General features: G+C 60.7%; 1 protein-coding gene across 1 annotated transcript; it reads right to left on the minus strand.

Moving 5' to 3' along the window:
• Nucleotides 1-241: 241 nt before the first annotated feature.
• Nucleotides 242-3732, minus strand: ZIC3 (Zic family member 3). Its single transcript, XM_068956814.1, has 3 exons — nt 2635-3732; nt 1855-2018; nt 242-1314 (listed from the first exon to the last, which is right to left on the minus strand). The coding sequence occupies exons 1-3, from the start codon at nt 3689-3691 to the stop codon at nt 1132-1134; spliced, it is 1404 nt and encodes a 467-aa protein (XP_068812915.1). The 5' UTR covers nt 3692-3732; the 3' UTR covers nt 242-1131.
• Between the last annotated feature and the right edge of the window lie 4163 nt (nt 3733-7895).

Consider the following 7895-nt stretch of genomic DNA (forward strand, 5'->3'; position numbering starts at 1 on the left):
CGGCCGCTCGGGAAGGTCGCGGGCAAGGAAGGCGTTTGGAGGCGGAGGGCGGGGACAAAAAAGCCAGGAGGAGAAAAACCACCAGCGAGGAGAAAAGCGGCCTTTTCCCCGCATTGCGAACCCGAAAACAACCGTGCCGGCCCCGGCGGCAGCGCCGAACCGGGCCCGCGACGGCACCGCGGCTGCCCCCGGCCCCCCGAGACGGGGCAGGCGGAGGAGGTCAAAAACGGCTCGCGGGGGCTCTTTCCAAAACAATAAACTTTTAATGCTAAAGCAGTTATAACCAAAAGCTGTACAGAAATTTTTTTTGTTTGTATTTTTTTTGTTAGAAAACAATTTTTTCTCCCCCATAAATATTGTTCAGTTCCCGGCACTTTGTATCAATAATTAAATTACGAACGATAAATATGGCATCATGGATATGTATTTACAAAAAAAGTTATTACAAAAAGGCAACTGTTATACTAAACGTCACAATCTGGGTAGAATAAACACCACATCCTCATCCTGAAAAATACTGACCGACCCCATCAGACGAGAATACATTCACAAGTGTAATGCTTGGAGAGAGAGAAGGAGAAAGAGGACGAGAGGAGAGAGAGAGAGAGAGAGAGAGAGAGAGAAGCAGCAGGAGAGCTAGAGAGGAAAGTTCAAGACATAACAGGACTTTGGCACGGTTTAAGACTGTAAGTTTAAACAATCACCACTAAGGCGAAGGAGAATTTTCATCCTCATGTCAACATCCCACCGAAAGAAGGAAAAATAAAACAATCAAATTAAAAATAAAAAGTGAGGAACTGGAAGAAGAAGAACTGGGGCGGGAGGGGGAAATAAAAGAAATGATGGCGATTGCAAAAAAATGACAACAGAACAGAAAAAAAAAAAGAAATCCAATCCTGAGAAAAGGACATGGCTAGTCCAGCGTCGGGGCTTGCAAAAAATAGTAATAATTATAATATAATAATAAAAGACCCCCCCTCCGGATCCTGGCAGTTAACTAGGTGTAGCCCTATGCGGTCGTCGGTGCGGAAACTCCACTTCTGCGGGAGCGAGCTGCAGTTGGCTTCGCTTGTCTTTTTCCCTTGTTCCCAACGCATTTGGTCCAGTCTCTGGCCAGGGCAGCAGCTGCCTTCACACATACCACTCGTTAAAATTGGGGGGCAGTCCAGGGTTGTGGCCAGGGTTACTCTGAAGGGCGGCCGGCGGTGTTTTAGTGGAGTCCTTACTGCCGGCAGAGCCCACCGCAGGGGGGGTTGAGGACTCGTACCCCGAACTGGCAGCAGGGGAAGAGTCCGACCCCTGGGATTCGTGCACCTAAAACCAACAGGCAGAGATGGGAGCGAGCCCCGGGCCCCCACCGCCCTGCTGAGCCGAGTTAGGACGTTTCCCCGGGGAAGGCAGGACACCAGGGTGCACTGGCTCAGCCCCTACCCCGCGAGCGGGCGGCTCATGCCTCACCGGCCGCCCTGAGCACCGCGGCTCAGCGCAAACGCCTGCCTCGGCCCCCGGCCGCTTCTCTGCGGCATCCCGCCGCGGGGAGCTGCAGCATCCCGCCGCAGGGAGCTGCAGCCGCAGGCCGGGCTGCTTTTGCACAGCCCTCCTGAGCTGATCCCCCCTCGGGAAGCCGGGCAGCGCTTGCACCGGCCAGAGCACAAAAAGAAACTGCGCCATTTCCCCGGGCTGTGCTCCAGCCACGGCCTAGGCACCGGGTACCGCTCGGGCCGTGCCGAGCGCTGCAGCGCCCACTGCTCTCAGGTCCACCCTGCCCAGCCCCGGGGAAACGGGCCCCGTGCATGCCAGCAACGGAGCGCCCCTGCTCGGGGGGGGAAAGGGCTGGGGTGCGGGGGTGATTACCTTCATGTGTTTCCTAAGTGAGCTGGGGTGGGTGTAGGATTTGTCGCACACCTTGCAGATGTAGGGCTTGTCCGAGGTGTGGACGTGCATGTGTTTCTTCCTGTCGCTGCTGTTGGCGAAGCGCCTGTCGCAGCCCTCGAACTCGCACTTGAAGGGTTTCTCACCTGCGAAATTCAGAGAGGGTGAAGGAGGGCCGTTCCCCTCTCCGTCCCTGCCTGCCTCCTCCCAGGACGGCCTACGGCCCGCTCGCCCGACCTTGGGGATGCACGCGCATCCCAAAAAATAAAGATGGGGGGGGGGAGGAGGGACAATGGGGTTTGTTGTGCGTGGGATAAATTCGGGCCGGCCTTTGTTGCTGCTGATCCGCCTGCCGAGGCCCGGCCGCGCTCCGCGCTCCGGCGGGGACGGCGGCGGGCCCCGGCAGGAAGAAGACCCGAGATAAATTCAGCAGCTCGGACAGTTTTACAAGACGCACTGAAGCAGAAGAGCCAAACTGCGTTCGTTTTCTGCCTCCCCCCCCGCCCCGACTCCCTGCGCGGAAGGCTGAACTAACGATAGAGCCGCAAATAAAAATACTTTGACAAAAGTATCGCTGATTTAATTAGGAAAGGTGTCAATCACGCCTTTAAAAAAAGAGGGGGGGAGGACGGAAGTCACCGAAAATGAGGTTTCATTAGCATTTGTATGGTCCCACGGTAGCGGCGCGCAGGGGGCCGCGGGCGGCGGCGCTCCCCGGGCAGCGCCGGCCCCGGCCCCGGCCCCGGCCCGGCGGGGACTTACCTGTGTGGGTCCGCTTGTGAATCTTGAGGTTCTCCGAGCGGGCAAAGATCTTCCCGCAGCCCGGGAAGGGGCAGGGGAAAGGCTTCTCCCCCGTGTGCACGCGAATGTGGTTCACCAGTTTGTATTTCGCCTTGAAGGACTTGCCTTCCCGCGGGCACTCGTCCCAGTAGCAGATGTGGTTGTTCTGCTCGGGGCCCCCGACGTGCTCCATGGTGACATGGGTCACCAGCTCGTGCATGGTGCTGAAAGTCCTGTCGCAGCTCTTCTTGGGCCGGCTGAGCTGGCTCTCGTCGAGCCACTTGCAGGACAGCTCTTGCTTGATGGGCTGGCGCATGTAGCGAAAGAAGGCGCCGGGGCCGTGGTGGTGGTGGTGGTGGGCCGCCACGTTCATGCCCATGTTCATGTTCATGGGGTTGTAGTTGTGGAACTGGGCCCCGGCGTAAGGGTCCGTGCGGGGGCTGGAGACGGCGCGGTACGGGTCCGGCCGCCCGAAGAGGTCCCCGCGCAGCCCCAGGTGCATCTGCCCGTTGTCCACGTGCCCCGTGGGCGACGTGTGGCTGGGGCTCTGCTCGTGCAGCCCCGGGAAGAGCAGGTAGCCCGGGCTGTCCGGGATGCCGGCGGGGCCGTGCAAGCCGCCGGGGGAACCGCCGAAAATCCCGTGCTGCGCCGTGCCCGAAGCAGCGTCGGCGATGCCGGAGCCGCGGTTGCGGAAGAGAAAGTCGCGCGTGGAGTTGAAGGCGGCGGCGCCGCCGTAGGAGGGCACCTGCCCGGCGTGGTGGTGGTGGTGGTGGTGGTGATGGTGGTGGCCCAGGGCGCTGGCGTAGCCCGGCGCCTGCGGGGTGAAGGCCGAGCTCTGCCCGGCGGCGAGGTCGTGCGGGGCCGCGTTGAGCTTGAAGGCGGCGGCGGCGGCAGCGTGCGAGGAGTCGCCGAAGGGGCCGAGCCCCATGCCGGCGGCGGCGGCGGCGTCGCGGCCGGCCATCTCGTGGTGGCGGGGCGCCGCGAAGCCGCCCACCCCCAGCGCCGGGAACTGCGGCCCTCCGTCCAGCAGCATCGTCATGGGCGCGGGGCCGACGGCGCGGCGGCAGCCTGTCCCCCCTCCCGCCCACCCCGGAAAAAGTAGAAAACCACCCCAAAACGCACCTCCTCCCCACTCCGCCCCGCGCACACAGCACCGCGGCGGGCGGGCGCGGACCGCCCCCCCCCTCAACACCCCCTCCCCAAACTGCGAGCGGGCAGCAGGCAAGCACCCCCCTCCCGTCCAAAAAATAAAACAAAATAAAATGTAAAAAGCGCCGAGCCCCCCCACCCCCCCACGGACGGGCGCCCGCCCCCGGCCGGCCGGGCGGCGCAGGCTGGGCGAGGGGCAGCGCGGCCCGCGCTCCCGCTCGGCGCCGTCGGGGCCACTGACGGGGCGCCCGCGCGCGCCTCGTACATAAACCGATGCCGGGCCCAGGCCGCGCCGCGCCAATGGGGAGCCGCCGGGCGCCGCGTCACCTGACCCGCCGCCCGCCGCCCCATTGGCGGCGCCGCGCTTGATTGGCACGCGCCCCGCGCGGGCGGCGGCGGGGCCGCCGCGCTGATTGGGCGCGCCGCGCCGCGCAGGTAAAAGAGGGCAGTGGGGGAGCGGGGGGGGGGGGGGAGAGGCGCGCGCGCGCGCTGTCCCACGCGCGGGGGAAGCCGAGGCGCCGCGCGGACCCCGCGCGCGACCGGGCGGGCGCGCGCGCGCGCGCATCTTCTCCTCTCCCTCCATCCCCGCCGCGGGCGCGGTGCGCGGTGCATGCACCCTGCCGAGCCCTCCACTCCTTCCCCCGTGCGTGTGCGTGCACGGTTCCGCCGTGCCGGGCCCTCCCCCGTGTCCACGCGCGTCTCGCCGGCCGCGTGGGACAAGCGCCCGGCCGCCCTGCCACCCGCGTCCCGCTGCGGAGGTGCAAATGCTCCGCGCTGTTAACAAAAAAAAAATACAACAAAACAAAACCAAAACGGCGTGGGTTTTGTTTGTTTGTTTTTTGTTTTGTAAAGGAATAAAAGCGAAGGCAGACAGCATCGGGGCGCGCTGCCCGGCGCTGCCGCCCGCGCCCGCGGAGCCGCCGCCGCTTCCGCGCGAACTTTGCGGGCTCGAGTTCCACCGCGTCTTTCCTGCCGCTCCGCAGGGGATGGGCGGGCGCGGAGCGGCGCGGGACCCGCTCCCTGCTCTCCCTCGGCGCTGCCCCGGCGCTGCCGGGCTGCGTCCAGCACAGGGGCTCCCTCGCTGTGTTTTTTCCTACGCTCGTTTCTCTTCCCCCTCCCATTGTCTCTCTCGCTCTTTTATTTATTTTTTTTAAGTTTTATTTTGCAAAGGCAACGTTCTGCGTTGGAATAATTATCAGTTGCAGACAGCGCTATAAATCCACTCATTTTCTGTTCTGGAAAGCATTTGCAAAGAACTATGGGGAGCAAGAGTGGAAATAAAAGGCAGAAAGAAAGATGGCTGTAATTGTAATATCCTGAGATTTGCTGAGCCCCCAAGTCTGTCTATTGGGCAGGTCTTACAGGCTTGCCGCCGTCTCGCTGCAGGAAACGTAAAATCTGATCAAGTTCAGAGGCGCATTGAGAGCCTGCCTCAAGCAGCGCTTTATAACTGCAGGCCTTTCACATCGTCCCCCCAATCAGCCCCAGGAAAGACTTCGCATTCTTTATTTTAGGGTTTGCTAGCGAGGAGAGGGGGGGAAAAAAAAGCCACCGATATAAAATCTCCCCGCGAGGTAACACCGGTTCTCATCAAACCACTCAAATTTCCCAGGCCACATCCGCCAAGAACAGTCCCAAAGTTGCAAGGTGAGTCCCTCGCTGCCGTTATTGCATGGGTGCAGCGCAAGAACAAGAGGAGGGAGCTGGGCCGGGGCGGGGGTCGTCGGGGCGGCCGGGCGCAGCGGTGCCGGCGGCCCGGGCCGGACTTCGCCCCCGCGGGAGGAAGCGGGGCCGCGGCTGCCCCGCTCCGTGCGCGGCCCGGCCGCCCCCGCGGAGCCCGGCGGCGCGGGGCGAGCTGGCGACACTGCCCGCTGCCGCCGCAGGGGTAATTAATGACCTCCAGCACGTGGGGGGTTTGCTCGGCAGCAACCACCCCCCCGGCCAAAAAAAAAAAAAAAAGAAAAAAAAGGAGGCATAATTCAATTAGCTCCTCAGCTGAGGGCTGGGCAGGCAGCGCCTCTGAAGTTGCCGCTCCGGAGCGGCCGGAGGCGGCTGCCCTCTGCCTGCGCCGGGGCCTCCCGATCGGGCCGCGGAGCGGCGCGGAGCCGCCCCGCAGCGGGCGCGGAGCCGGGGCCGCGCCGCCGCCAGCGCCGGCCGAGGGCTCTCGCCGGCGCTTCGCAGGGAGCCCTCCGGCACGGCGGCTTTACGGCCGGGAGAAGCTGCGAAACAAAAATACAGATTTTTGCCTGGAAAAATCCTCGCTCGTTGGTGGCAGGGGCACCGCAGGGTTTCGGGAAAGGCATCCCGCGCTGGGAGAAAGGGGAAAAAGAAGCGGTCGTAGCTTTAGACGAGCACTGGCTGTCCGGAGAATATTTGATTGCTTTGCAGAAAGCAGCACTGGCAGCTTTGCCATGCTGCAGTTGTACTTGTGGATCAGGCTACATAAATTAACCTATAAATCTTTTTTATATGTTTCCCATTTCTACTCTGCCAACTTTGTATGGGTGTGTGCGCGAAGCAATATCCGCATGGACGTAGAGACACTATTTAAATCCGATTGCTTCCTGGTCGGAATATGCTAGGTCGGGGATCAAGCATGGCATAAAACGCGTTTTTTTTTTTAAGTGCATTGTCAGTTTGGCCTATGATAATTTTTTTTTCTCCGGGCTTTCGAAATAAAAATTGTATTATTTTTATCACTTCAGAAAAATGCATTTTTATTCGGCGGCATTTCTTCTCGATCCCAGATTCTTGCCTTTATTTTTCAGAGGCGGGGGAACATCAGATCTCTCTCTCCTTTTTTTTTAAACCTATCTATCTCAACTGCAAACGTACAAACAACAGCAACCGGAAAAGTAGTCTCGCAGGCTCCCCTGCTCCCGTCGCGCTCCCAAAGCGAGGGGAAAGGCGGGGAAAGACACCCCGTTTTACGTCAAGCACAGATATCCGTGTAATTCTCTTCCATCACCCTCTTAATTTTCTGTTCTTTTTTCTTTTTTTTTTTTTTCGGGATGATTTGGGGAATTTAACAGCCACAAAAATGCAAAGCCCCCGCGAAGCCGTGCGCGTCCTCCCGCGGCCAGGCGCCTCCGGCCGGTGCCCGGCTCCCGGGCGCGCCTGCCCGGCGGCGGCTCCCCCGCGGGCTCCCCCCGGCGCCCGGCGGCCGCGGCTTGCAGGGCTCCCGCGGCCGCCCCCGGCCCGGCCAGGGGAGCCTGGCCAAGGGGAAGACGGCGAGGTCGGGGCCCTGCACCCACAGGCCAGCGCAGGAGGAAAAAAGGGCCCCGAGTCGTTCGCACTCATCACAGCGGATTTTTTAGCGGGGCAGGGCAAGGGCCAGGTGAAGTTTCGGCGCTGGTGCCTGGGATGAGGGGGGGAAGCCGGCTGCATTGCGAGTTTCCCTCGCCCCTTCCGCGAAGGGTGCGAGGAAAAGGCAAAAAAACGGGGAAAAAATCAAACAAAAAAACCCCTCGCCCTTCTGCGAGCTGACTAGCGAGCGAATTTTTTTTTTAAGCCCTAAATACCTTTTAAAATGCAGTGTATCATGGACAAATGAATATCACTAACAAGCGTAAAGACAAGTAGTTTTTCTTCTGCCATAAACATATTGCATTTGCAGCGTAATTAAATGCGAACCAGGAGCGAATGAGACATTTCCATTGTAGCTGTCACTCAGCGGAGGGGCACTCGCATGCACATTTGAACTTCAGAGATGCGGCTGGAGTAAACAGGTCTGAACTTCCACAAAGGGAGGGGGCGAGCAATATCAAAGGGCAGACGGAGGCAGGCAGAAATACACAAGTGGCAGAAAACGTAGGTGCAAAGGGGCTCGGTGCTGGAGCCCGGGGAGCCGCCTGCGGGCCGGCCGCAGCGCGCTCCGGGGCCGCCCGGGCCGGCGGCGCGGAAGGGCCAGGAAAGGGGCGCGGGCTTGGCTTAATTACAGGAGCAATTTCGCATATTTGTTGTGGGTGAGGGGGAAATTACGCTTCCAAAATGAGTTTTAAATAAACTGCTCGTTCAGCTGCGTGGGGAAACACGCATCGGGCGGAAAAAAACCAAAAGAGTGGGAAAACCACTAGTTACGGCTGCTGGCGAAG

The sequence above is a fragment of the Struthio camelus genome, chromosome 11, assembly GCF_040807025.1.
Source record: "Struthio camelus isolate bStrCam1 chromosome 11, bStrCam1.hap1, whole genome shotgun sequence".
Classification (NCBI taxonomy): domain Eukaryota; kingdom Metazoa; phylum Chordata; class Aves; order Struthioniformes; family Struthionidae; genus Struthio; species Struthio camelus.

What these genes read in the sequence shown, in the direction of transcription:
- ZIC3 (XM_068956814.1), bottom strand. Translation starts at nt 3,691, where the DNA reads ATGACGATGCTGCTGGACGGAGGGCCGCAGTTCCCGGCGCTGGGGGTG. An exon ending in TCACAAGCGGACCCACACAG is followed by an intron (nt 2,019 to 2,634) that starts GTAAGTCCCCGC and finishes TGAATTTCGCAG; the next exon opens with GTGAGAAACCCTTCAAGTGC. An exon ending in CACTTAGGAAACACATGAAG is followed by an intron (nt 1,315 to 1,854) that starts GTAATCACCCCC and finishes TGTTGGTTTTAG; the next exon opens with GTGCACGAATCCCAGGGGTC.